The sequence below is a fragment of the Osmerus mordax genome, chromosome 4 (assembly GCF_038355195.1).
Source record: "Osmerus mordax isolate fOsmMor3 chromosome 4, fOsmMor3.pri, whole genome shotgun sequence".
NCBI lineage: Eukaryota > Metazoa > Chordata > Actinopteri > Osmeriformes > Osmeridae > Osmerus > Osmerus mordax.
The window spans coordinates 22,428,373-22,456,205 of record NC_090053.1 but is presented as its reverse complement, the minus strand read 5'-3'; the positions used below and the strand labels follow the sequence as shown (position 1 = coordinate 22,456,205).

Here is a 27,833-nt window from a genome sequence, read left to right as displayed (position 1 = left end):
TGTTAGTCCCATTAGTGGACAGGACCAGTCCGGTCTGTCTCTCCTGCCTCCTGAAAGCTCTTCCTCCTCCTCTTCCTCTCCTCGTGACTCAGTTTTGGAGGCAGCATGCCTGAGTGCTGGGATGGGGTGAGTGGCAGGAGGACCTGTGTGTGTGAGTGTATGTTTGTGTGTGTGAGTGTAACTGTGTGTGAGTGTATCTGTGTGTGAGTGTATCTGTGTGTGTGTATGTTCGTTCACAGCTATCGTCAATGTTTTAGAAAATGTTGATTACCTTTGGTTGTGGTGATTTTGTACCTCTATGGTAATGATGTAGACTCCAAGTGGCACAGTACCTGTCTGTCTGTGTGGCCATGTGTGTGGTGTACTGGCTGTGTGTGTGTGGAGTACTGGCTGTGTGTGTGTGTGTGTGTGGTGTACTGGCTGTGTGTGCGTGTGTTGTGTACTGGCTGTGTGTGCTGGCTGTGTGTGTGTGGTGTGCGGTGTGCTGTCTGGCTGGTTGTGTGTGTGGTGTGCTGGCTGTGTGTGTGTGTGTGCTGGCTGTGTGTGTGTGGTGTGCTGTCTGGCTGGTTGTGTGTGTGGTGTACTGGCTGTGTGTGTGTGTGTGTGTGGTGTGCTGGCTGTGTGTGTGGTGTGCTGGCTGTGTGTGTGGTGTGCTGGCTGTGTGTGTGGTGTACTGGCTGTGTGTGTGGTGTACTGGCTGTGTGTGTGGTGTGCTGTCTGGCTGTGTGTGTGGTGTGCTGTCTGGCTGGTTGTGTGTGTGTGGTGTGTGCTGGCTGGCTGTGTGTGTGGTGTGCTGTCTGGCTGGTTGTGTGTGTGTGGTGTGTGCTGGCTGGCTGTGTGTGTGGTGTGCTGTCTGGCTGGTTGTGTGTGTGTGGTGTGTGCTGGCTGGCTGGCTGTGTGTGTGGTGTGCTGTCTGGCTGGTTGTGTGTGTGTGGTGTGTGCTGTCTGGCTGTGTGTGTGGTGTGCTGTCTGGCTGGTTGTGTGTGTGTGGTGTGTGCTGGCTGGCTGTGTGTGTGGTGTGCTGTCTGGCTGGTTGTGTGTGTGTGGTGTGTGCTGGCTGGCTGTGTGTGTGGTGTGCTGTCTGGCTGGTTGTGTGTGTGGCTAAACGAATGTGGGTCACAGCAGATTACAACACTAACTAGAGAGGGTGTGCTTGCTTGCGTTGGTTGCACAGGGGTCCGTTTTTGAATGACATTTTTACAACTGATATTTCTGTATATTTTATATAAAAATGCATACTTATTATTTATAAAAGATTACATTACACATTAAAAGCATTATTTTTTTGCTGCTCATTTACAACTGAAAATACGAGTGAAGTGTAGAATGAAATAGATGTCTTCTCATTTTCCCTGCAAGAGGCAGCCTCATCGTTAAATCAAAACGAATAAATTTGGCAGACCGGTGTAAAAAATTACCTAATCTCCATGACTTAAACGTCCTTTTAAGTTTTTCCCTTATCGTGATATTTTCAGGAATGTAGCCTACTCATTGCATTCATTCATTAATAAAGACCCCCCTTTGAAGATTATTCTACGACGTTACCGGCAGTAGAAGATGGAATCGCGATTCAAACAGTACCATCTGCTAACTGAAAATATGCCCCCCAAAACGTAAATAAGCTTGACATTTATTTAGTGGAAAATCGCTCATTCATAAAAAGCTCACTGGTAACGATCATTGTCAGTAACAACGCACAATGCGATATAGCCCTGTGTGGAGAAGCTGCCCCGGTAAATTGTACTACTACGGTACAGTACTAGACTACTGCTGTGTTCGTCTTGGTAGCGATTGCGTTGGTTGAATTGGATTTAACGTTCCGTTGTACGGTTTACGCTGAAATTAATTATTTTCCAGAACAGATTGACAAAGTTTATGCTGTGGCAAGGAAGTTCAGGTTAGTAGTTAGATAGACTTTTGATTTAAGTAAGAGGAGTGCAGAACATGTTCTGTCGCCGTTTGACTTCCTAAACGGCTGTGTAGCTAACGCTAGATGTTTTTTTAGATGTTTTCTGCTAGAGGTAGTCACGCGAGTTTTCGTGACGTTAGTGACGTAAGTAGCGTCATTGACTGTGGCTAACAAGTAAGCCACCGTTAGCTTCACTTTTTGCCACAAAAAACAAAAACTTAATTTACTTAAACCGTGCAACGGAACGTAAAAGAACAACACTGGAATGACTTGAACTTGCTGGAAAAACGTAACAACCGTTGGTCATTGGCAACAGATTGGCAACATTACTAACCTAGAATCTAGGTTTCAGGTTCAAGACGGAGGAGAAACTAATCATGTGTACCTGCACAACCAGTCCTGTTCAGACACTTAATTTAAAGGTGACATGACATGCTGTTTTTGGATGCTTTTATATAGGCCTTAGTGGTCCCCTAATACTGTATCAGGAGTCTCTTTCCCGAAATTCAGCCTTGGTGCAGAATTACAGCCACTACTAACACTATAGCGTCTGCTAAATGACTAAATGTACTAGCAGTCCCTCAAGGAGCTTTCCTCAGGTGCTGTTTTGGTGTCTGTAGCTTTAAATGCTAATGTGGAGCGGAGGGGCGGCACCATGCGCTAATGTTTACAATGGATGTATCAATGGCTGTAGCCCCTTTGCTGTAAGATGCTTCGAATTTGCCCATTCTCATCTGATAACCCTGGTTTGCAGAGGTACACACTCAGTCATTTCAATGAGGGGAAAGGCGGATATCGCGCTCGCCATAACACCAACAGCAGAATGGTTATCCAAATAAAGAAGTGTACAACACTCACGTTACAGCATGTGTATTCACACATACTTGATGCTATCTACCTTTACATTAGCGACAGTAACTCAGCTGTTAGCTGCAGAGCTAATGTTACAGCCACATTCTAAGGGTAGCAAGCTAGGTAACCATATACAGTAAAGCTACAAAATGATATAGCGTTAGTTAACTTACTTGTCCGAGGTTAGTAGCTGGACGAAAGAGAGTTAGTATTGATCCAGTCGTGGCTGAAGTGTTTGGCGCAGACATACAAAACAAATGCGCCTACAATAGAAGTTGTGTAGGCGCATTTCCAGAGAAAATAAAATTAAGACACTGGGTCTTCAGAGGCTCGGATGAAGGAACTGTAAAAATATTTTTTCCTTTGTACATCCAAACTGAGCAAATGTAATGCTTCGTTCGTTTGCAAGCCATGATGTCTCTCGAGGATAAAAAACACTTGCACGGTCGTAGCTCAGTTTCTTATGGGCGGGCAAGATTATCTGGGCGGGCAAAGAAGAGAGAGGGTAGGTAACCTTCCTCCTTGTGACTTAACAAAGAGGAGATTTTCAAACAGAGCAATTGAGCTTTCATTTTCTGAAAGGCGGAGAAGAACACCCAGGGCTTGGTTTACACCGATCGAAAATTCTAGCCACTGGGGGACCAAAGGCAGGCTAGGGGAACTAATAATTCATAGTGCAGGGTTGCCAATGTTGTCGTTGTCCCTGGTGAGTTTTTTATAGGCCTACTTAAATAATAAGATAATGCTACATCTAACTAGCGGATAATTTCTTGCAAGTGTGTCAAAGTGGTATTTTTACAGACTGTATTAACACCGTAGGCTTTAATAACCGAAGACGTAAGCTTGAGAGAGGATGCAATGGAAAATTTCCTACATAAACTACTGCTTCAAATTGAAAACGGAGACCATCTTTTGATTTAAGACAAGTTCCTTAACCTCTGTTGTCAATATCGCCGATAAAAAGTAAATACTCTTCAGTTACGAAGCATTTGTTTGTAGCTAGGTAATGAATGATAGTTATTAGACCGTATGTGACCTGGTTTCGCCGTTCTATTAGCATCCATGATGACAGTAGCGTCACTAGAATGGCCATAACTAACAAAAGATCAAATATCGAATCTGTCCACTGTTCTACATTGCCCACATAACTACGTATATTTCATTCCAAGACTCTGCCGAAACCATATATATCCTTTATGTGTCTGTGCGGTCAGTAATACAACTCCTTTGGCAGTTTCAAAAACGTTAATGGTGCGTGTCTGTTTGGTTGCCACGGTGATGGCGCAGCTGTGATAGCTAACGAGCTAGGCAGAGAGAAAAACGAACATTTACCTAGCATCCACACTTCAAACAAGTTGACCTAGACGCAAAACTACACGTCCAATCAATAAAATGAGGATATTTTCCGAGACCCAACACTCTGCCGAAACTAGAGATGTCCTTTATATGCAGTTTCGAAATCGTCTTCCTTCTTGCTTTCTCTGACGGATTTTACCCACCTCTCCATTGAATTTAGTGAGAGAATTTGAAAGGCTACTCTCGCTTCAAGGCTCATACCTTAAAATCTGTAAATGTGAGCTCTTTAGTAGTTACATTGGCTGAAAGAGGACAATTTTTCCTACATTTTAAGGTATAACTTGTTTCTGTAAGTTAAGAAAGTTAGAGGAATGTGTTTGACAATTTAGTTGAATATAAGAAAAAGAGCATGCAGCAGTGTGCCACTCTGCTTGCTGCTCATTCATAAAAATCAAGAAGGAGCAAACATTTTAATGTATTTCAAACTGTCATAATTCAAAATTGGCTGAATATTTGAAAAAGCGGAATCATTTGGGAATAGCTGAATGTCTTGTGAACATTTTAAAGGTTGAATGGTGTCTCTAGCTGAAAGTATGCTGAAGTAGTTATGTTTGAAAGAGGAGGAAGCTTTTTAATGATTTGAAAAGATTTACCATTACTTTTAATGGGAGAATAATTTGCACAAAAACCTTAATATCTTAAAAAGTATAAAAGTGAGAAATACCAAAAGACATACCACACATCTCCTGAAGGAGCTGAACGTTTTGATACAAAAATTGTAGGAATCGGTGAAAGTATGCAGGACTAGTTAAAGGACAAAAAACAGCGGAAGAACTAAGAAGTTGGAAAAACAATAGTGAGAATGCCGAACAGCATTCTCACAATAATAAATATATATGTGAGACAACAAAGGTTGTGCCCTTGCCGAAGGCAAAGCACACCCAATGAGACCATTTCAAGCCGTCTGGCAGAAGAGATCTCTGCTGCTCATTCCATGACATGTTGATCCACAGAAAACACCAGATATGGACATGAGCTGTGTTGGATGTAAATGTAAATAATTTAAATAAACCCAGTCCTACTGGCAGGCTTCTGATGTGAACTGAGTTGAGGTCGTAGTGTGTTCCATGAGTTTTGGTCCAGGAGGGCATGTTCAACAGTGAAGGAAAAGAGAAACTGTCAAATACTGAATGATTTCTAGTACATGGGAGGGAGATGGCTCAGATGGCTGAGCGGTGAGGGAGTCGGGCTAGTAATCTGAAGGTTGCAGTTCCAGTGTCCTTGGGCAAGGCACTTCACCCTAGTTGCTTTGGGGGGGAATGTCCCTGTACTTACTGTAAGTCGCTCTGGATAAGAGCGTCTGCTAAATGACTAAATGTAAATGTAGTACATGTCAGGATCTGTGTTGCCATGTGAGTTCCCGTTTGGAATAAGAGTCTCTGTTTTGTGTTTGTGTGTGTTCTGTTTGTGCCTGTGTTCTGGGTGTGTGTGGTGTGTGTGTGTGTGGGTGTGGGTGTTCTAGGAACACGACATTGAGACTCCCTACGGGATGCTGCATGTGGTGATCCGAGGGGCTCCGAGGGGAAACAAACCAGCCATCCTCACCTACCACGACGTGGGTCTGAACCGTGAGTACACACAAACTTCTAGCTGTGTATGAGTGTATGTGTGTGTCTGAATGTGTGTGTGTGTGTCTTAGTGTGTGTCTGTGTGTTATCCTCCAGTGTAACATGGCAATTGCTGCTGTGTATGTGTATGTAGGCCTGTGAGGTGTGTGTGTGTGTAGGTCTGAGGTGTGTGTGTAATGTGTGAAAATGTGTGTGTGTGTGTGAGGTCTGTGTAGGTGTCTGAGGTGTGTGTGTGTGTGTGTGTAGGTGTGTGTGTGAGGTGTTGCTTTGTCAGTCGAGGTGCTAAGAAAGGTTCTCTCAGGTTGTCCAGTTCTGTCAACGTTCTCATCTTGTTGGCGGCTGGAGGGTTTCTCACCTCTTCCCAGCATCCCTTGCTTGTTATCTTCCTCTACAGTGATTGGTGGAATGTCATGTTCTGCTGATGCCTTCAGGAAGTGTCCTGCTGACACAGCAGTGTTTGTAGTAAAACATCCACTATCTAAACCTTGTGATGGGTCAGATATTGGAATACAGCTTGTTAAGATGGACCAACTGGCTACCGGCTGGTGGACCCAAATGCACAACTCCACAGAAGGCACGGTTGACTGGTTTATTGGAAATAAGGTGAGGCAGGCAGGCGGGGCGGGCAGGCGGGGCGGGCGGGCAGGCGGGGCGGGCAGGCGGGGCGGGCAGGCGGGGCGGGGCGGGCAGGCGGGGCGGGCAGGCGGGGCGGGCAGGCGGGGCGGGCAGGCGGGGCGGGCAGGCGGGGCGGGCAGGCGGGGCGGGCAGGCGAGGCAGGCAGGTGGAGCAGGCAGGCTGATGAACAGGAGGATGTGGCACGGTCTGTAGCAGGCAGAGAGAAAAATATATTATTAGGAGTGTACGAAGTTATATAAACATAGCATAGGAGCCGGTACTAACAACGTAGGAGAAGCGTTGAACTGGCGATGAATGACTGGAAAACCGGGGTTGAAATACTGTGGTGCTCATGAGGGGGATGAGTTGCAGGTGGAGGGATGGAGTATGTGGCATGAAACCTGGAGCCTGGAGCCAACACCTGTGAAAAACAGAAAACCTGGCCCGGATCAGGCCGGGGACAAAACACAAACTGTTGGTAACACACAGCTGTTGGTTTGCGATTTTAGTAATGGGTAGGGGTAGGCCCTGAAATGAAGTGCTCTTGAGATATATGGAGAGTGCATGAACATTTCTGTTCATATACACAAAACAAATTCTTGATGAGCCCTATACTTACAATTCTATGTAACAACTACAAAAAAAGCTGCCCGTCTCTGAGACGGTCAGGGTGAGCGACAGGGTCAGGGTGAGAGACAGGGTCAGGGTGAGAGATAGGGTCAGGCTTAGTGTCATCATGTTTACTCTGTTCTGTCTGGCAGCATTATGAAGGGATAACACAACAACACGCACAGGGAGGGAAACGAGAGAGCGAGAGAAGTGACTGAAATAAAGGCAAAAAGAGAGGCGGAAAGAGCGATCGGTGATAAAACAGGGATAAAAGAGAGATTTAGAGCTAACAGGGGAGGGGCAACAAAGAAAAGAGGGTCAGGAACTGAGATATCAAATGTAGGTCAGACAAACATGCCTAGGGGTATGGGGGCAGGAGAGTGTGGGTCAGAGGTGAGGAGGGCCATGGTCTGGATGGCTTACTGGCAGGCTGCTTGCTATAATGGCTGCCCTGACTGGCTGGCTGGGTCATTCTGCAGCAGTTGAGTGTTATTATGCAAGTCTTGTCAGCACAGCTCTGCAGTGTGAATCAGAAAACATTGATATGGGGAAGAAGGGAGAAGGGGTAGAGAGAGAAAAGGGTGGGGCAGGAGAGAGAGAATGGTGGGGCAGGAGAGAGAGAAGGGTGGAGCAGGAGAGAAAGAGAAGGGTGGGGCAGGAGAGAGAGAGAAGGGTGGGGCAGGAGAGAAAGAGAGAAGGGGAGGGTCGGGCATGTTCCAATAGAACACAGTAGAACAACAGTGTTGTTGTTAGGTGGATGAGTGGAGGACAGTGTTGTTAAGTGGATGAGTGGAGGAGTCCACCTAAATTCAGTTGATGTTCAATCATCTGAATTTACCACAGTTGTAGAAACATCTCAAGGATGATCAGTGGGAACAGGATGCACCTGAGCTCAATTTTGAGTGTCATGGCAAAGGCTGTCAATACTTTGTACATGTGATTCGTTTGTAATTTTCAAATGAAATTGAAAAAATAAAACGTTATCATTATGGGGTATTGTGTGAAGAATTTTGAGAAACAAATACATTTAATCCATTTTGGAATACGGCTGTAACATAACATGTGGAAAAAGTGAAGCGCTGTGAATACTTTCCACATGCACTGTACATCTCCTACCTGGCCTCCTGCTTCCTCTCTGCTCACCTCCACCTTTACTTCCTGACCATATCTCTCTTTCCTGTTTACTGTCCTCCTCCTCCTCCATCCATCCCTCCTCCATCCCTTCTCCATCCTCCTCCATCCATCTTCATCCATCCCTCCTCCATCCATCCTCCTCCATCCATCCCTCCTCCATCCATCCTCCTCCATCCCTCCTCCATCCTCCTCCATCCATCTATCCATCCTCCTCCATCCTCCTCCATCCATCCATCTTCCATCCATCCATCTCTCCTCCATCTCTCCTGCATCCCTCGTCTATTCCTCCACCTATCCATCCTCCATTCCTCCTCCTCCATCCCTCCTCCTCTTCCTTCTACAGACAAGCTCTGCTTCAACTCCTTCTTCCACAATGAAGACATGCAGGAGATTACCCAGCACTTTGTGGTATGTCATGTTGACGCTCCGGGACAGCAGATCGGTGCTCCTCAGCTACCACAGGGGTGAGACTAACACACATACAGCATACACACACAGGTTCGTTTTTTTTCATCAAAATGCGGCCCGAACAGGGGCGCCGTATAGGGGGGAAAAGTTAGGACGATTCTAAGGGCCCCTGACTGACAGGGCCCCCAAAAAATTGGCAAAAAGTAATATAAAATTATATGATATAAACCATCATTGAGTATATAATAGCTACATTTAAAATATAATACAATGAATGATCTCTTTGTTTTTACCTGCGTTTGGCAATAAAGGTTAAATATCCTTATTGACCAAAAAGTAAACATCCATATTGACCGACCATCCCCCTGTATCTGCATGAAATGGTTTGATCCTGCCTTAGCGCACTTATCGGTGACGGTGTTTAGTTGCAGTAAGTAGATGCGCTAGTCGCTAGAATGTCGGGCCGAAAACACAAATCAGGGTTTTGGAAAAGATCAGAGAAAAAAGAAAGAGAGGATAGACAAAAGAGAGGGTTTCGATCAGTAACCCAGTTTTTTACCAAGAAAGGTGGGTAGCCAATCTGTGAGTGGTATTAACCTGTTGGTTTAATGTCCATATTTACATTTACATTTTACATTTAGTCATTTATCAGACGCTCTTATCCAGAGCGACTTACAGTAATTACAGGGACATTCTCCCCGAGGCAAGTAGGGTGAAGTGCCTTGCCCAAGGACACAACATCATTTGGCGCGGCTGGGAATCGAACTGGCAACCTTCAGATTACTAGCCAGACTCCCTCACCGCTCAGCCATCTGACTCCATATAAGCTATCTAGCTACCCAGCTAACAAGGGACGTCCTGGGGACGTCATTTTGTTAGCTGGGTACAGTGTTAGCCTACATTTCATCAACATTTAATCAGTGCAGGGAAACATTTAGCAAGATATTCAGATTAAATCATTGTCCCGACTCCCTGCCCCTTTAAACAGACTTAACAACAGATGAGTCAGCAGCACCCCAGTCTCCCCATTACTATCGAACTCCAAGAAGCAATCCATTAATTAATCCTCCCGCACTACCAGCAAAGGGCGCCAACCGCGACACGTCATATGTCCGATTTGCGATTAGCGCCGCACTTTGAATTTTTGCCATGGGTCCCGAAATTCCTGCCGGCGCCCTTGGGCCCGAACAGTCACTCCCATACATTTTTTTAATAATCTCTAACCACTAACATCTAACCCTAAACCCCTAAAGCCTTAATTCTAACACTAATTGATGGCTGAGCGGTTAGGGAGTCGGGCTATTAATCAGAAGGTTGTTGGTTCGATTCCAGGCCTATTCTAGGCTAGCTACGCTAGCATGCTAACGTGACAAGCTTGGTAGTTCGCTACATTGAATGTTCTTAGCCATGTAAATTAGTTTAGCTTGCTAATGCAAGAGCACCTGCCTCTCTCAGTTCTTTCAATAGATAATCTAGACAGGCGTTAGCAATAGGCTAGACTGCTATTCGTTTTCTTGTTATTTTTTCGTAAGCTTCCCTTCTAATGCCGACTAACAGCTAGTGTAGCTAGAGTTATTTGCTAAGTATGTTGATGTGTATTTGAAACGTAGGCTATTTAGATACAGGAGACCTTAGCATTGCTAATAACTGTTAGCGACAAAATCATACACAGCTTCTGTTTGTGATGAGCATACGGTCAGAACAGCACCTCTTATCAGCAACAGCGGCTTAGAAAATCCTTCTTTAAATTGTCCATTGTGTTTAAATCCTTTTAAACTTCCAAACTTTCTTTGTAATTCCCGATGAAGTACACAGAGTTTACGTCAACTCTGTGGATTTTTTGAAACTGACCGGTTTACAGTAAAAAAAAATAATTATGAGATGTTTATAGGAAAGAGGTGTCAATGGGACTTGAGGTTCACTGTATGTCCATTTTACCTATCGAACTGTCATTATTCAATTATGACAAGGTAAACTCTTTCAGTCATTGACTCCTCCAAGTCCCTACAAGAGTAGTTAAACAAGACCATGCTCACACACACACACACACACACACAAATGCATTAGTGCTTCAGCAGTAGCAATGTGGACTAAAGGTCTCAGCCTGCAGGTACCAGTTCCCAACCATGGACCAGCTGGCAGGGATGCTGCCCAGTGTCATCCAGCACTTTGGGTGAGTGGAGCCCATCTCTCTCTCTACCCTTGTGTCTCTACCTCGCTCTATCACTCCACATCTCTCCTCTGTCTCTCTCTCTTCTTCTCACTGTCTTCTGTCTCTCTATCTCTCTCTACTCTAGCTCTCTCTTTTCATCTGGTCACATCTTTATTTTTCTTTCTCTCATCTAACTATAAAGGCAGGAATTTGTGTGTATTTGTGTCTGTGTGTGTCTGTGTGTGTCTGTGTGTGTGTCTGTCTATGTGTCTGTCTATGTGTCTGTGTGTCTGTCTGTCTGTTTCTGTCGAGTACCTTGAAGCTCATTTCTCTGTATGAAGTTGCCCTCAGCACCCAAGGATGTGCAGCGTGACGTTTGGATGAGCGTTTAACCACAACTGCAATTTGAAAGTTAAGAAAAACCATGTCTTTATTCAGAAAGTTATGAAAGACCATGTCTTTATTAGATTCAAGAGCATCGTGGGAATTGGAGTTGGAGCTGGAGCCTACATCCTGGCCAAGTTTGCTGTGAGTCCACTAACTTAACCTGTTAGTTTGCTATGAGTCCACTAACTTAACCTGTTAGTTTGCTGTGATTCCACTAACTTAACCTGTTAGTTTGCTATGAGTCCACTAACTTAACCTGTTAGTTTGCTGTGAGTCCACTAACTTAACCTGTTAGTTTGCTATGAGTCCACTAACTTAACCTGTTAGTTTGCTGTGATTCCACTAACTTAACCTGTTAGTTTGCTATGAGTCCACTTACTTAACCTGTTAGTTTGCTATGAGTCTACTAACTTAACCTGTTAGTTTGCTGTGAGTCCACTAACTTAACCTGTTAGTTTGCTGTGAGTCAACTAACTTAACCTGTTAGTTTGCTGTGAGTCCACTAACTTAACCTGTTAGCAAGATAATCAGCTACGTAACTACTATCACCAGGTATCTGTGCCTAGGTGATTATCAGGGTTCTAAATTAACTTTTTTGATCACCAGCCAATCAGAATTTCCACTAGCCAAATTTTTTAGGGTTAGGGTTAGACACAATTATGAGTTTCACTGAATGCATTTGATCATTTTATTAACATTGTTGGCATGAAAAACACAGAAAATGAAGTAAAATGAAGCACAGAAGTATGATGCACGGGTATGTGAAATCACCAACACGTGACTAAGTAAGGACACGATTTATTGTAAATGGCTATAACGTCCATTCGCGTCATGATGAGATTGACTCCTGCCCATGCATTTACAGTAACGTTTTGTCCTAAGCAGGCATTAATTTACATTTAGTCATTTAGCAGACGCTCTTATCCAGAGCGACTTACAGTAAGTACAGAGACATTTTCCCCGAGGCAAGTAGGGTGAAGTGCCTTGCCCAAGGACACAATGTCAATTGGCACAGCCGGGAATCGAACTGGCAACCTTCTGATTACTAGCCCGCTTCCCTAACCGCTCAGCCACCTGACTAATTAAACTGACCTAATATACTCTTTATTAAGAACAGTGTATTTACATTACACTAGACTGTGTCAGTAAGCAACATAATTTTTCTTATGCGTAGACTACATGCGGCAATCCTTACAAAACATGACAACATTTTCATTGTCAAACACAAGCCATTCCCGACCCGTCCGCCATTTGGCATTACATTTTCTTTTGTTCGTTTCTCTAGTGCTATCAATATCCTCATCCCCTGCCTCGTTCTTCTTCTCGCCCCCAGAAGTTTGTCCTAACCACCGCTGCATTAAGTTAACTTTTTACTTAACTTTTCTACTCTAGCTAGCTCTTATTACCTCCTATGATCCGCTATGCTTCGTTTGACTTCTTCCTTGTGTTTTCTGGTGGACGCTCCGTTCGTTTCCACGGTTTCTCGCGCCGGTTTCACTTCAACTGCGCGCAGCCAATGGGCGTATAAAACGTTATCACGTAGCATTACGGCACAGTGTTCATGGGAAACTTAGGAAGTACTGCCAGGGGGATAAATGACCAAGAACCATGCCGAGAACAGAGCCTTATGTATCATTCATCTAATGCCTCATGTATAACCGGCCAAACTGGCTAGTGAGTTTTTATTAACACCCGCCAAAATGAATTTTAACCCGCATTTGGCGGGTTGGCGGGTGTTAATTTAGAACCCTGGTGATTATCCGTGTTCAGTCTTTCTGAACATGTCTCTAGTTCAATCAGGAGAGACCTTGATGAGTAAAGTGATGTTTATTACAAATGATAAATGTACTACAAGTGTTTGGAGCTTAGACCCCATGGGAAATAAATGATCAAAGGGCGTCTGCCCCGCATTCGAAGACAAATCCCCCACGGAGTCCAGACACTGGTGGTGGTGGCGGCAGCTGACGACCCAGGGAGCCGGAACGCAGTCCCCGGGTGGCGACGGGGAGGTGAAGGGTCGCGCACTTTGGTAGCATAGACAAACTAAACAGGGAGAAACACGTATTTAAAGGCACAGCATCATTATGATAGGCTGGCAGGAGGGAAAAGTTCTGTCACCGCTAATTGATAGAGAGAGCGGCTAATTGATTGCCTACTGATACCCAGATGACAGCCCGACATGAGAAGAGGGAAAGAAGAGAGCGTTCATAGCGGAGGGAGTGAATAGTGGAACATATCGTGTGAGCCTGAGTGCAGGGTTCGGTCTTGCCTGACTGAACTTGTGCTAAGCTTAATTTCTTCTATCTCTCTCTCTCCTCTATCTTTCCCTCCCTCCATCTTTCCTCTCTCTATCTCTCTTTCTGTCTCCCTCCCTGTCTCCCTCCCACCTCTCTCCCTCCCTCCCTGTCTCCATCCCACCTCTCTCCCTCCCTCCCTGTCTCCCTCCCACCTCTCTCCCTCCCTCCCTGTCTCCCTCCCACCTCTCTCCCTCCCTCCCTGTCTCCCTCCCACCTCTCTCCCTCCCTCCCTGTCTCCCTCCCACCTCTCTCCCTCCCTCCCTGTCTCCCTCCCACCTCTCTCCCTCCCTCCCTGTCTCCCTCCCACCTCTCTCCCTCCCTCCCTGTCTCCCTCCCACCTCTCTCCCTCCCTCCCTGTCTCTCCCCTCAGCTGATCTTCCCGGACATGGTTGAGGGTCTGGTTCTGCTCAACATCGACCCAAATGGGAAGGGCTGGATTGACTGGGCGGCATCAAAGGTGGATCATCACCCTGTCAAGCCTGTTATTAGCATGCTACACTATAGTCACTGTGTTCTCAAGCCTGTTATTAGCATGCTACACTATAGTCACTGTGTTCTCAAGCCTGTTATTAGCATGCTACACTATAGTCACTGTGTTCTCAAGCCTGTTATTAGCATGCTACACTATAGTCACTGTGTTGTCAAGCCTGTTATTAGCATGCTACACTATAGTCACTGTGTTCTCTCACCCAACCACAAACCCAGCAAGGGATGGTTTTAAGGGTTGGAAATTAAAGTAATTAATTATGATGCCATCATTATGCCATCATTATCACATCATTATCACATTTAACGTCAGTATGCTTTATTGGCATGGCTAAATGGGTTCACAGCAATACAATTAGTTTTCTTTCTATTACATTACATTATATATCTACTTCTCTCTCTCTTTGTCTCTCTCCCTACTTGCCCTCTCCAGTTGTCTGGTCTGACCAGTGCTCTGCCTGACACAGTGTTGCCTCATCTCTTCAGCCAGGTCAGTTACCTGTCTGTCTCAGTTTCTCTCCTCCTCTTTGGTCTCTCTCCTCTGTGGTATCTCTCTGTGGTATCTCCTCCCTCCTCATCGAGTCTCTCCTCTGTCTCTTCAGGAGGAGTTGATGAACAACACAGAGCTGGTCCAGAGCTATAGACAACAGATCAACAACACCATCAACCAGTTCAATCTTCAGCTCTTCTGGAACATGTACAACAGGTACACAAACGCACACCCAACACAAACACACATCCAACACGTACACATACCCAGTACACACACATCCAACACATGCACATACCCAGTACACACACATCCAACACATACACATACCCAGTACACACACATCCAACACATGCACCCAACACACACACACTGTCTGGCTGAGCCCCTCTCCTGTATCTGTCAGTCGGCGGGACCTGGAGATGAACCGCAGTGGGACAGTGCTCAATGCCAAGACCCTGAGGTGAGCGACTCTCCATCAGCAGACATTTCTTTAATGCCCCTGAACTCAGCCAGCAGTGTGACTATCATCTCCTCCGTCCAGGTGTCCTGTCATGTTGGTTGTGGGGGATAATGCCCCAGCCGAGGAGGGAGTGGTGAGTTCATCTCCATCTCAAACTCTATCCACTCACTTCCAGCTCCCATCATCTCTCCCTTCCTCTCCCCTCCTTTCCTCTCCTCCCATCTTCTCTCCTCTCCCTTCCTCTCCTCCCATCTTCTCTCCTCTCCCCTCCTCCCATCTTCTCTTCTCTCCCCTCCTCTCCTCCCATCTTCTCTTCTCTCCCCTCCTCTCCTACCATCTTCTCTCCCCTCCTCTCCTACCATCTTCTCTTCTCTCCCCTCCTCTCCTACCATCTTCTCTCCCCTCCTCTCCTACCATCTTCTCTTCTCTCCCCTCCTCCCATCTTCTCTCCTCTTCCCTCCTCTCCTCTCCTACCATCTTTTCTTCCCACCCCTCCTCTCCTCCCATCTTCTCTTCCCTCCTCTCCCATCCTCTCCTCCCATCTTCCCTCCTCTCCTCCCATTTTCTCCTCCCATCTCCCCTCCTTTCCTCTCCTCCCATCTCCTCTCCTCCCATCTTCTCTACCCTCCTCTCCTTTCCCCTGTTTGTGCAGGATGACTCATCTCTGCAGTATTGTGGCTACTAAAACATCTGGGTCAACCCCACTCCTTGCTGTCACTCACACACACACACTCTCACAGACACTCACACACGTACACACACTCACATACACAAACGCACACATGCACACAAACAGTCCGTTCACCGCGTACCTGATATGGGTGAATGACGCGTCGGCTACTCTGGCGAGTTTTAGAAAGCTACACCCTTCAGCAGGGGTGTCAAACTCATTTTCACCGAGGGCCACATCAGCATTATGGTTGCCCTCAAAGGGCCAGTTGTAACTACGATGTAACAATGTAAAAACATAGTGTTTTAGTTGTAGCTTTTGTGAACATAGGGCCTATTCTGCTGCAATTGCTGTCCGCCTTTTAATCCTTGGACAATCTGCTGTTTTTCTTGAATGGATAAATTTGGCATATTTATCTCCGTGGTTGGTGTCAAAATGCCGACAGAGATTGTACTCTTTAACGACCGACATCCCCTTACAACACAAAATACATACCTTTTTTCTCCTTGAAGCACAAACATTCGCTTTCCCATCTTTATTGAAAGTGCCTTCCATCCAGGGCCGGATGCAGCCTGCTTTGACTGGGGGTGCAGTGAACATTTTTGGGGGGTCCCTTACGAAAAATAAGTATACTTACATTTACATTTATGTATTTAGCAGACGCTTTTATCCAAAGCGACTTCCAAGAGAGAGTTTTACAAAAGTGCATAGGTTACTGATCATAACAACGAGATAGCCCCAAACATTGCGGGTAGTCAAACATGATGCATACATTGTGAATACCAAATAAGTCCCAAAGGGAAGAACAATAAGAGCATGTAGTTAGACAACTTACAATTAAACAGCAATAACCTCAAAAGTGCAAGAGTGTACCTGTGGAAAAAAGCAAGCAACAATAATATATTTCACGGCGAGTACAATCATTTTAAGACAGTTACAACAAACCAACAAAAGCAACAAGTCTCTCAATAAGAGACATTGTGATCCTGGAGGAAACTAACATCAGGTCCAGCCAATCATTCCTAAGTGCCGTTGTACTCCAGGAACCAGTGCGTCTTGAGCCTTTTCTTGAAGGTGGGGAGACAGTCAGTGTCCCTGATGGAGGTGGGGAGTTGATTACACCATTGGAGGGCCAGACAGGAGAAGAGCTTGTGTTAGGATCGGGCGCTCTTGAGCGGTGGGACCACCAGACGGTTGTCAGAAGAAGACCGTAGGTGGCGGGTGGGGGTGTAAGGCTGAAGGAGAGACTTGATGTAGTCGGGTGCAGTCCCGTTCACCGCTCGGAAGGTCAGTACCAGGGTCTTGAATCTGATACGGGCCGTGATGGGAAGCCAGTGGAGGGAGATGAGGAGTGGGGTAACATGGGAGCGTCTGGGTAGATTGAAGACCAGACGGGCTGCCGCGTTCTGAATCCTCTGGAGAGGGCGGGTTGCGCATGCTGGGAGACCGGCGAGCAGCGAGTTGCAGTAGTCCAACTTTGAGAGGACAAGTGCTTGGACTAGCAGCTGGGTGGAATGCTCAGACAGGTATCTCCTGATCTTCTGGATGTTGTAGAGCATGAATCTGCATGACCGGGAGACCGCAGCAATGTGGGCTGTGAGGGAGAGCTTGTCATCCATGGTCACCCAGATACAATATGAATGCTACTGTAATTTTCTGCATTTGGCCATAGTTTCTCATCCACATTACATCTTATGTCATCTAGGGCAATACACCCTAGGAAAGAATCTTCTGGCATGCCTGATCCGTCCCTGGCAATGTCCAAGCATCCAGCATTCATTGCGTCCAGGAGGGACATTTGATCATGTGGATGGTGGTCATACAGTAAACCTTCCACCTCCATGAGGAAAATAATTATTCTATGGGGTTGAGGAATGGAGAGTCAGGTGGGAAGAAAAGTGACACCATTCTGGGATGGGCTGCAAACCACTCGGTGACTGCACGGGAGTGGTGAAATGCCACATTGTCCCATACAAATGTTGGCTGATTTCTTCTCTCTGCATCCCTTTCCTCACCTAGCACAACCCTTTCATAGAGATCATTTTATAGCATGTAATTTGTTTATTCAAAATATATTTAATTACAATATTACTGTAGAAATGTAGCAAATTTCTGTCTTATTCAGTTTTGTATTATGTTATTGTTTTGAACTGAAGTTGAACAGTTTTGAAAACAGTATGTTAGCATGTGCAATTTGGCCTGTAGGTACATAGAGTTTTGGCAGTTGTTGTGTCGAAGTGAGAAAAGAATGAATGTAATTTGAAAGATGTAGTCATTGAATGCATTTTGTGCCAAAACAATGATAAATGATCCAGAGTTTATCCCACATATACTTCTGTTGTGCTCACTGTGTGAAGAGTTTTGAAAACGTGACTTAAGTATTGAGAAATGTGTCCCAGCGACTGTAAAAAAAAACTGTAGTGGTTTGTGTAACAGCAGTCCATCAGTGAATATTGCTGCGCAAATTGTGATGTTGGCACCCCTCTGGCCCGGGACATCCACTGTGGCTCTCTTCCCAATCACATTCCTTCCTCTACGCCGTGTTTTGGCCAAGTTGAAACCCACCTCATACACAAAGATGAACATGTGGGGTGTTTGCCTGCCTTAAATCACAGTTCAATTCAAAAACAGTTCTGTATGTTATTGTGATCTTACCTGGACATGTTGGTTCCTGAGTTGCTTCACACGTTCAGAGTTCCTCTCAAAAGGCAGTGTACAACTGCTTCATCCTGACCTGATGTTTTTTCAGGACTCTAGAAATACTTGTTTTGCTTACACTGTGAATATGTGCAAAAGTAACGTTGTCTGCCTCGAATCTCAGTGAGTTTTATGCCATTGTTTCTGATAACCATATCAACAATGGCAGTTTCCTGCACATCAGTGAACATCCTACCTCTCCGACCTGTGTGAGGTAACTGTCCTAAGCAGAAATGCAAAAGCAATTACACACAAGTGGGTTTGGAAGCTTTGCTGTATTTACTTCTGTAATGTGCAGCTCAGTCAGATGCCCTTGCAGAATACAAGTTACCTGTTGGTTTGCCGGAAAACTCTAACAAATAGATGCCACTGTTGAGCGTTGCATATTTGGCTGCACTCTCTGACCCGCCTCTCTCATTGAGAGACCATGATTTATTACATGATCAATTAAAGTAGCTCTGATCTCATCTGAGACTACAGCTCTTGATCTTATTCTTATTCTTCTTCCACCACGCATACGTACTCCTCGCCCCCTCCCAGCCACTCTTCTTCCTCTTTCAGCCACTTCTCTATCTCTTGCTGGGTCCATGTTTACATCAAAATACAAAACTATTCTGAAGTTGTCTCCTTTTGTAATGAAATTGAAAGAGTAACACCTGTGTAGATGTTCAGCTACAATGAGAATCAGCTTTGCTTGTTCCAATAGTTTTTATAGCATTTAATTTTTTGATTCGAAATATATTTCATTACAATATTACTGTAGAAATGTAGCAAATTGCTGTCTTATTCAGTATTGTATTATGTTATTGTTTTGAAAACAGTATGTAAGCATGTGCAAATTGGCCTGTAGGTACATACCGTTTGGGCGGTTGTTGTGTCAAAGTGAGAAAAGAATGTAATTTGAAAAGTTTAGTCATTGAATGCATTTTGTGCCAAAGCAATGATAAACTAGAGAGGGTACAATTTCTGGGGAAATTGTAGGGTGTGCTTGCTTGCGTCGGTTGCACAGGGATCCGTTTTTGAATTTAACTGGTTCCCCAGCTGTGCGTGCACCTATCAGTCTGCCTCTATCACCAGATTTGTCACAAATTGACATATATTACTGGCGATTTTCAAGTCGGATCTCATATTTGCTGCGGCAAATATGAAAGTAGGCCTATAGGCTACGTGCGCACTACATTAGGCTACCATTCGCGACAAAATAAATTGAGACAAAATAAAACATTTGCAGGCTTGCATGAAGTGGGATTCGATCGCACTAGAGCAAAAATACGTGCGCATCAAAGTCCGTTGATTTACACCGCGAGCTATACCAGCTCACAAAATATATTTAAATCGTTACGTATTTGTTATCTACGTTGGCCGTCAGGTAACATTTTGATTTGGCTTCTTCTGAATCAACTGGTTCCCATAGACACAACCCGAATGTAGGCTACTATGCACGTATTTGGGGTTGTTTTCGAGGCAATAGCCGTATTTTCCACGACATCACAGCTCCTTCTGACACCACATATTAAAAATTCTACTAAGAACGTCGCTGCTAATCCAGACAATACGATCAAAATACGCGTAACACAACATGGAAACATTCGTTTCCTATGCGATTTTGTGTAGCCTATGGTGAGTGTTTCTTCGCTATATCTTTTGAAATAAATTCATTTCATAATTGTATATTCTGATCAAATGTAGTGAGCACTACATTACAGCCATTCACGCCATATGAGCAGCAAATATGAGATCCGACTTGAAAATCGCCAGTAATATGTTTGTGAATTTGTGACGAATCTGGTGATAGAGGCAGACTGATAGGTGCACGCACAGCTGGGGAACCAGTTAAATTGGGAACCAGTTGGGACGTAACACCGGCAGTAGAAGATGGAATCGCGATTCAAACAGTACCATCTGCTAACTGAAAATATGCCCCCCAAAACGTAAATAAGCTTGACATTTATTTAGTGGATAATCGCTCATTCATAAAAAGCTCACTGGTAGCGATCATTGTCAGTAACAACGCAAAATGCGAGCCCTGTGTGGCGAAGCTTAGGCTACAGTGTTGCAGTGAGCTACACTGGTTTGAAACCACAGGTAATGATAATTTTACCCACAAATCGTTTACTTGTAATCTAATGTCAGAATAAATCATACAACAAAAATGTATATGTGAGGAATGTTTATTTTAACGATTGAAAACAGATACATCAGGAGCAGGTAGAGTTTCAAAGGTACCAACAAGTATCAGGCAGGAGGGAACAAGGTCTGGAACAAACAAGGATCGACATCAAGAGGAAACCAGATAAATGCTCAGAATGTGACAGTAATCTAAACAAGACTTTGCAAGGGACACAAGGGATTCAGGGTTATATATACAGCCCAATATGATTGGTAACCAGACACAGGTGTGTCTGGATAAGTGGGCAACTCTATCCAAGGAGTGGACATGCACAACAGAAACGGAACAAACCAACTAGATAGTAAACAGGGGGGGGGATTTGGGGTCCAGATTTGAAGGCATCAGTATTCAGGGGAAGGGGAGCGCTGGATCGTGACACCTTATCTCTTGAAGGGTCTCACTAGATGATAATACTGTCATAATGGTGAGCTAGCTGCCTTACTACCTAGCTATCCACATAATGGCAGACATATGGCGTAGCGGTGGCAGTGATTGCAGACATATGGCGTAGCGGTGGCAGTGATTACAGACGTATGGCGTAGCGGTGGCAGTGATTACAGACGTATGGCGTAGCGGTGGCAGTGATTGCAGATGTATGGCGCAGCGGTGGCAGTGATTGCAGACGTATGGCGCAGCGGTGGCAGTGATTGCAGACGTATGGCGCAGCGGTGGCAGTGATTGCAGACGTATGGCGCAGCGGTGGCAGTGATTGCAGACGTATGGCGTAGTGGTGGCAGTGATGGCAGACGTAGGGACGTAGCGGTGACAGTGATTGCAGACGTATGGCGTAGCGGTGGCAATGATTGTTTGCTTTGTTAGGCGTAGCAACGGTTGCTAGCTTTGTTAACATTACCTGGCACTAATCACCCCCCATATACAGTTAGGTCCATAAGTATTTGGACATTGACACAATTTTCAGCATTTTGGCTCTGTATACCACCACAATGGATTTGAAATGAAACAATCAAGATGTGCTTTAAGTGCAGACTTTCAGCTTTAATTTCAGGGTATTTACATCCAAATCAGGTGAACGGTGTAGGAATTACAACACATTTTATATGTGGACCCCCCCTTTTTAAGGGACCAAAAATAATTGGACAAACTAATATAATCATAAATCTAATTGTCACTTTTAATACTTGGTTGCAAATCCTTTGCAGTCAATGACAGCCTGAAGTCTGGAACCCATAGACATCACCAGACGCTGGGTTTCGTCCCTGGTGATGCTCTGCCAGGCCTCTACTGCAACCGTCTTCAGTTCCTGCTTGTTCTTTGGGCATTTTCCCTTCAGTTTTGTCTTTAGCAAGTGAAATGCATGCTCAATTGGATTTAGGTCAAGTGATTGACTTGGCCATTGCAGAACATTCCACTTCTTTGCCTTAAAAAACTCTTTGGTTGCTTTCGCAGTATGCTTCGGGTCATTGTCCATCTGCACTGTGAAGCGCCGTCCTATGAGTTCTGAAGCATTTGGCTGAATCTGAGCAGATAATATTGCCTGAAACACTTCAGAATTCATCCTACTGCTTTTGTCAGCAGTCACATCATCGATAAATACAAGGGAACCAGTTCCATTGGCAGCCATACATGCCCACGCCATAACACTACCTCCACCATGCTTCACTGATGAGGTGGTATGCTTTGGATCATGAGCAGTTCCTTCCCTTCTCCATACTCTTCTCTTCCCATCATTCTGGTACAAGTTGATCTTGGTGTCATCTGTCCATAGGATGTTGTTCCAGAACTGTACAGGCTCTTTTAGATGTTTTTTGGCAAACTCTAATCTGGTCTTCCTGTTTTTGAGACTCACCAATGGTTTACATCTTGTGGTGAACCCTCTGTATTTACTCTGGTGAAGTCTTCTCTTAATTGTTGACTTTGACACAGATACGCCTACCTCCTGGAGAGTGTTCTTGATCTGGCCAACTGTTGTGAAGGGGTTTTTCTTCACCTGGGAAAGAATTCTTCTGTCATCCACCACAGTTGTTTTCCGTGGTCTTCCGGGTCTTTTGGTGTTGCTGAGCTCACCAGTGCGTTCTTTCTTTTTAAGAATGTACCAAACAGTTGATTTGGCCACACCTAATGTTTTTGTAACATACACCTGGCCATGGAACAGCTGAGCAGCCAATTGTCCAATTACTTTTGGTCCCTTAAAAAGGGGGGGGCCACATATAAAATGTATTGTATTGATTTGTACTGATTTGGATGTAAATACCCTGAAATTAAAGCTGAAAGTCTGCACTTAAAGCACATCTTGATTGTTTCATTTCAAATCCATTGTGGTGGTATACAGAGCCAAAATGATGAAAATTGTGTCAATGTCCAAATACTTATGGACCTAACTGTATGTCAGGTGTAGTGTACACGTCATGTAGTTCACACGTTAGTAACATGCGTGTGCACAACACCAGCGTGACGCCTACGTGATGTGTGTGTGAACGCCCGTGTTTATTGTAAGTCATGTAAACTTCTCGCGTGCGTTCAGAGGGTTGATATCATCGCGCAGGCGCGTGCAGGCGCTACTGTGCGCTTTGCATATGAACCGCTGATACTGATTACACCCCATAGTACACACGCACATGAATGCAGGCATACACACACGCAGACACACACACATACACACACATTCACACACATACCTCATACACTCCTTGCACCAACAGGAGAAGCACTCCAAATTTCGTTGTATGCAAACACAATGACAATAAAGGCTTTTATTATTATTATTATTATACACATAAACTCAGACAAATACAAATTTGATGTGATGATAAATGTTTGTTTTGCACAAAATTTTACTTTCCAAGGTTGAATGCAATTCTAAACTGGATCCGAGCCACACTACGTTCTTGAAGGTATTTACACCCGGTGTTCTTCTTCTGCAATACTTATAGAATGTATTCTATTTAAATATGAACAATTATAATTGGTGGCCAAGCATCGAAGCTGCGGAGCCACTTAAGTGTTTCTACCTTTTCTTATTATTATTACACATCTTCTTCTCCCATTGAAGTCTATGGTAGCCCCTAGAACCGTATGGTCAAAAGTTGTGAAATTTGGCACACTCTTTAAGGACAGTCCCCTCTTTATTTTCACTGAGTGTCATGTCTCCCACTGGAGCACTCTTGCGCCACCAACGGGTCAAAGTTTGACGTTTGTTTACATTGCGTAACTTTTGAACCGTGTGACCCATTTTCACAAATGAGGTACCGTTGGATTCCCTGGATCAAGACAAGTTCATTTTTTTGAGACTCCTCCTTAAATTTTTGTCCACTCTTCCCCAGAATTGGCACAGATCATCGTCAGAGCAACCCTCACTCAAATTATCAAAGGATTTTTGATTTTCAAAACCGTTTGTCCGGTACAGACAATCAAAATTGGAAGTTGTGTCATATCTCAGCAAGTCTTTGAGATATCAACACCAAACTTGGTATGTCGACTCGGAACCCTCTTCTGAGGATGTCCAAACAATTTGATGTCATTTGACCACTGGGGGTGGCCGCTGGAAGCAAAAATGTGTCTTGGCCAATAACTGTTGATTTGTTTGCCTTTATTCAGTGATTCCTTTGTCTCATGATATCTTGGGAGATCCAGTGTGTGACACATGATAATGTGTGACACCTGCCGAATTGATGCGGCCGCCATTTTGAATTAATGAGAACAACTTTTTCTTTACTACTCCTACAAAGTGTGTTCAATCTTAACCATATTTGGCACAGATATTTGCTGCATGTATTCGGAACCCTATTCTGAGGATGTCTAAAATGTTTTTCGTTCATTTGACCTGCTTGGCCACCTCATTGCTGCATGCAGTTATATTTGAGGGCTTGATTTTTTCATAACTTGTCTTTGTAATTATACTCTTCTATGTTCTACCTGTTCTAACAGTTCTATATTGTACCTGTTTTATGTTCTAACTGTGCGGTTCCTGTCCCTCCTGGTTGGTTGAAGATGGCTGATTCTGGTGGACTTCCCCAGTTAACACAGGTTAGACAGAAGCATGGCCGCTGGTCACATTTGAAGTGAATGCAGTGATTGGCCACATTTGAAGTGAATGCAGTGATTGGCCACATTTGAAGTGAATGCAGTGATTGGTCTCTCATCCATTCTATCCAACCACAGCCTGGGAAGCTGAGTGAAGCCTTCAAGTACTTCCTGCAGGGCATGAGCTACAGTAAGTACCCTGGGGGATCACGACTGAGGGATGGATGGAGGGGTAAAGGGATGGAGGGAGGGAGGGGTAGAGGGATAAAGGGGTGGAGGGATAGAGGGATGGATGGAGGGAGGGGTACAGGGAGGGGTAGATGGAGGGGTAGAGGGAGGGATGGAGGGGTAGAGGGAGGGATGGAGGGGTAGAGGGAGGGATGGAGGGGTAGAGGGAGGGATAGAGGGGTAGAGGGATGGAGGGAGGGGTAGAGGGGTGGAGGGAGGGGAAGAGGGATGGAGGGGTGGAGGGATGGAGGGATAGAGGGAGGGATGGAGGGAGGGGTAGAGGGAGGGATATAGGGATAGAGAGAGGGGTAGAGCGGTGGAGGGAGGGGAAGAGGGGTGGAGGGAGTGGAAGAGGGATGGAGGGGTGGAGGGAAGGAGAGAGGGAGGTAGGGATGGAAGGGTGGAGGGATGGAGGGAAGGAGAGAGGGAAGTAGGGGTGGAGGGATGGGGGGAAGGAGAGAGGGAGGTACGGATGGAGGGAACATGAATGATTGACCATTTATCTTTCCTTTAGATTCTTATTCTGTTGTTTCACCCTTGTGTGTCCAGTCTCACTTTTATTCCAGTAATGGTGTGCAACTGAAGTATTGTATGGTGTTGTGCTGCATGTGGTGTTACAGTGTCTGTTGTCTAATTCAGTGTTTGCGTTGTGTTTATCTTGCCCTCTGTCTCCCTGCCTCCGTCTCTCAGTTGCGTGTGTGAAGGATGGAAGGTTGAGTGGAGGGCCAGGTACTTCCTGTTTGGTGTTGCCCTCTGCCCTTCCCTTCAGCTCAGATGCAGTGTTGCCAATTTGCCGACTTTACACCTTGCCTAGTGACGAAAAAATCTTATCTTGCGACTCGCGAAAAATCTATCGACTTTCTGCTACTTTGCCAATCTCCGTTTTCAGTTGTTAACTGTTTTCTTCTTTGTGAATTACATTATATTTGCCTTTCTTTGTGTTTTACTGGTCCCAATGTTTATAGAAGTAGGCTTCTAATTGTACTTAGTACATCTACAGATCTAAAGCTTGACGCTACATGACGCCATCACCATCTTTCGACTTTTAGCAACTTTTCAGAGAGCCAATAGTGACTTCTGGCAACACTGCTCAGATTATCTTACTTTGACGCAATTTTAGATTGTTGTTTTTGCTCTTCATCTCGTCCTCAAATCTTTTTTATATAGCTTCAATACTGTGGATTATTTGCTTTCAGGAGTCTGTATTCAACCCTGCTGCCCTGTCCCCAACCCTGCTGTCCTCAACCCTGCTGCCCTGTCCTCAACCCTAATGTCCTCAACCCTGCTGTCCTCAACTTTGCTTCCTCAACCCTGCTGCCCTGTCCTCAACCCTGCTGTCCTCAACCCTGCTGTCCTCAACCCTGCTGTCCTCAACCCTGCTGCCCTGTCCTCAACCCTGTTGCTGTCCTCAACCCTGCTGTCCTCAACCCTGCTGTCCTGTCCTCAACCCTGCTGCTGTCCTCAACCCTGTTGCTGTCCTCAACCCTGCTGTCCTCAACCCTGCTGTCCTCAATCCTGCTGCCCTGTCTAAAACCCAGATTTCCAGTCTAAAACCCAGATGTCCTCAACCTGCTGTCCTGTCTTAAACTCAGATATCCAGTCTAAAACCCTGCTACTATCCTCAAACCTGCTGTCCTGTCCTCAACCCTGCTCTCCTCAACCCTGATGTCCTCAACCCTGCTGACCTCAACCCTGCTCTCCTCAACCCTCCTGTCCTGTCCTCAACCCTGCTGTCCTGTCTTCAACCCTGCTGTCCTGTCCTCAACCCTGATGTCCTCAACCCTGCTGTCCTCAACCCTGCTGACCTCAACCCTGCTGTCCTCAACCCTAGTGTCCTCAACCCTGCTGCTGACCTCAACTGTGGTGCTATGACACATTTCAGAACATGGAGTATGATAGTGGGGTTAACCAGTCAAATGGTGTTGTCAGTTTAGCCCATTCCAGATAAAAACATTTAGCTGAAATGAAGCACCCTGTTTGAGATAGTTTAATGTTATTTATTCTGTAGTTGAAACAGGTCTGTGTTTTGACAAAACCAACATTCTTCCGCAAGACAAAACATGAGAACTGTGTGTTCAGCGTTAGGTCTGTTATCCAGACAGACACATGGCTGGTATCTGCAGCATCAGGCCAGCAGCCTGGTCTCATCAGCAGTTTAGGAGGATACAGTTGGCTCTTCATACACAGCTTGTGGCCCCATCTCTCCCAGATAATTTTCCTGCTGCTGTATTCTGTGATTCTGATTGCTGTCTCTATCTATTTTTTCTCTCTCCAACTCTTACCTTTCCTATTTCCATCTCTCTCTTTCCCCAACCTTCAATATCAACTCTCATTATTATTCTGCTATCTCCCTTCCTTCTCCACCTCTCCTTTACTCTGGTCTTACCCATCCTCCACCCACTTCACTTCCCTCCTTTTCTTCACCCCAATGTCCATCATCTTTGTCTCATCTATTTTTATCTCCTGCTCTCCTCCTTCTTTCTCCTCCTCTTCTTCTCCTAAACCCTACTCATCCCCTGCTCCCCTTTACTCCTTCTCTCCTCCTGCTCCCCTCTTCTTCTCCTACCCCTTTCCCTGTTTCTCATCCTTTTCTCCTCCCTGCTTCCTCTCCTCCCCTCCTCCCAGTGCCCTCTGCCAGTATGACCCGCTTGGCTCGCTCCCGGACAGGCTCCCTGGCCAGCGGCAGCTCCCTGGACGGCTCCCGCCCCCGGCCCTTCACCCACACGGACAGCAGCGAGGCTGTGGCCCAGCTCTCCCACAGCATGGAGGTTTCCTGCTGAGGCTGCCATGGAAAGGGGGGTAGAGGGGAGGAGGAGAAGGGAAGAGAGAGGGGAAGAGATGGGAGAGGGGGAAGGAGAGGGGAGGCGAGAGGGGGGAGAGAGAGGGGGGAAGAGAGGGGAGATGCGAAAGAAGGAGAGAGGGGGAGATGAGAGGGTGGAGGAGAGGGGGAGGAGGGAGACGAGTGACTGAGTTTCTACAAACTTTCTCTTATGTCTGTATTTCACTTGTGTCCTGTTTGCTTCCAGTCCACAGTTTTTTAAATTATCTACTTTTGACTTCCTTTTCCCCTTGTCAAAGTTCAAGTCTTTTATTGTCAGATGCACAGAACAACACAGGGTCAGATTGGGCACTGAAATTCTTAGGACAAGACAACACAAAGCAACCTGCCATAACATAACATATAAGTACACAGAACATAGATTACATCTATAATAAGCTAAAATATAGTGCACCTCCTAATATACAAATAATATACAATATTTAATACAGTATACAAAACCTCTAATACACATAATAACCTATACTAACCTTATAAACCTATACGGCTTGTCCTGCTCCTCCTACTTCTCCTTCTCACCCT

At 45.3% G+C, this 27,833-nt stretch overlaps 1 protein-coding gene across 2 annotated transcripts; it reads left to right on the top strand.

The window, feature by feature from the left end:
• The first annotated feature begins 105 nt into the window (after positions 1–105).
• On the top strand, positions 106–27,252 carry ndrg4 (NDRG family member 4). Of its 2 annotated transcripts, XM_067234049.1 has the most exons (15): positions 106–126; positions 5,580–5,685; positions 8,387–8,507; positions 10,562–10,624; positions 11,071–11,131; positions 13,658–13,744; positions 14,207–14,263; positions 14,376–14,479; positions 14,670–14,726; positions 14,808–14,859; positions 23,068–23,115; positions 24,212–24,247; positions 24,383–24,434; positions 25,163–25,201; positions 27,098–27,252. In XM_067234049.1, exons 1-15 carry the CDS (start codon positions 106–108, stop codon positions 27,250–27,252), a joined length of 1,059 nt encoding a protein of 352 aa, XP_067090150.1. The 2 variants fall into 2 exon arrangements, with proteins under 2 accessions (XP_067090150.1, XP_067090148.1); XM_067234047.1 differs by lacking the exon at positions 25,163–25,201.
• The last annotated feature ends 581 nt before the right edge of the window (positions 27,253–27,833 follow it).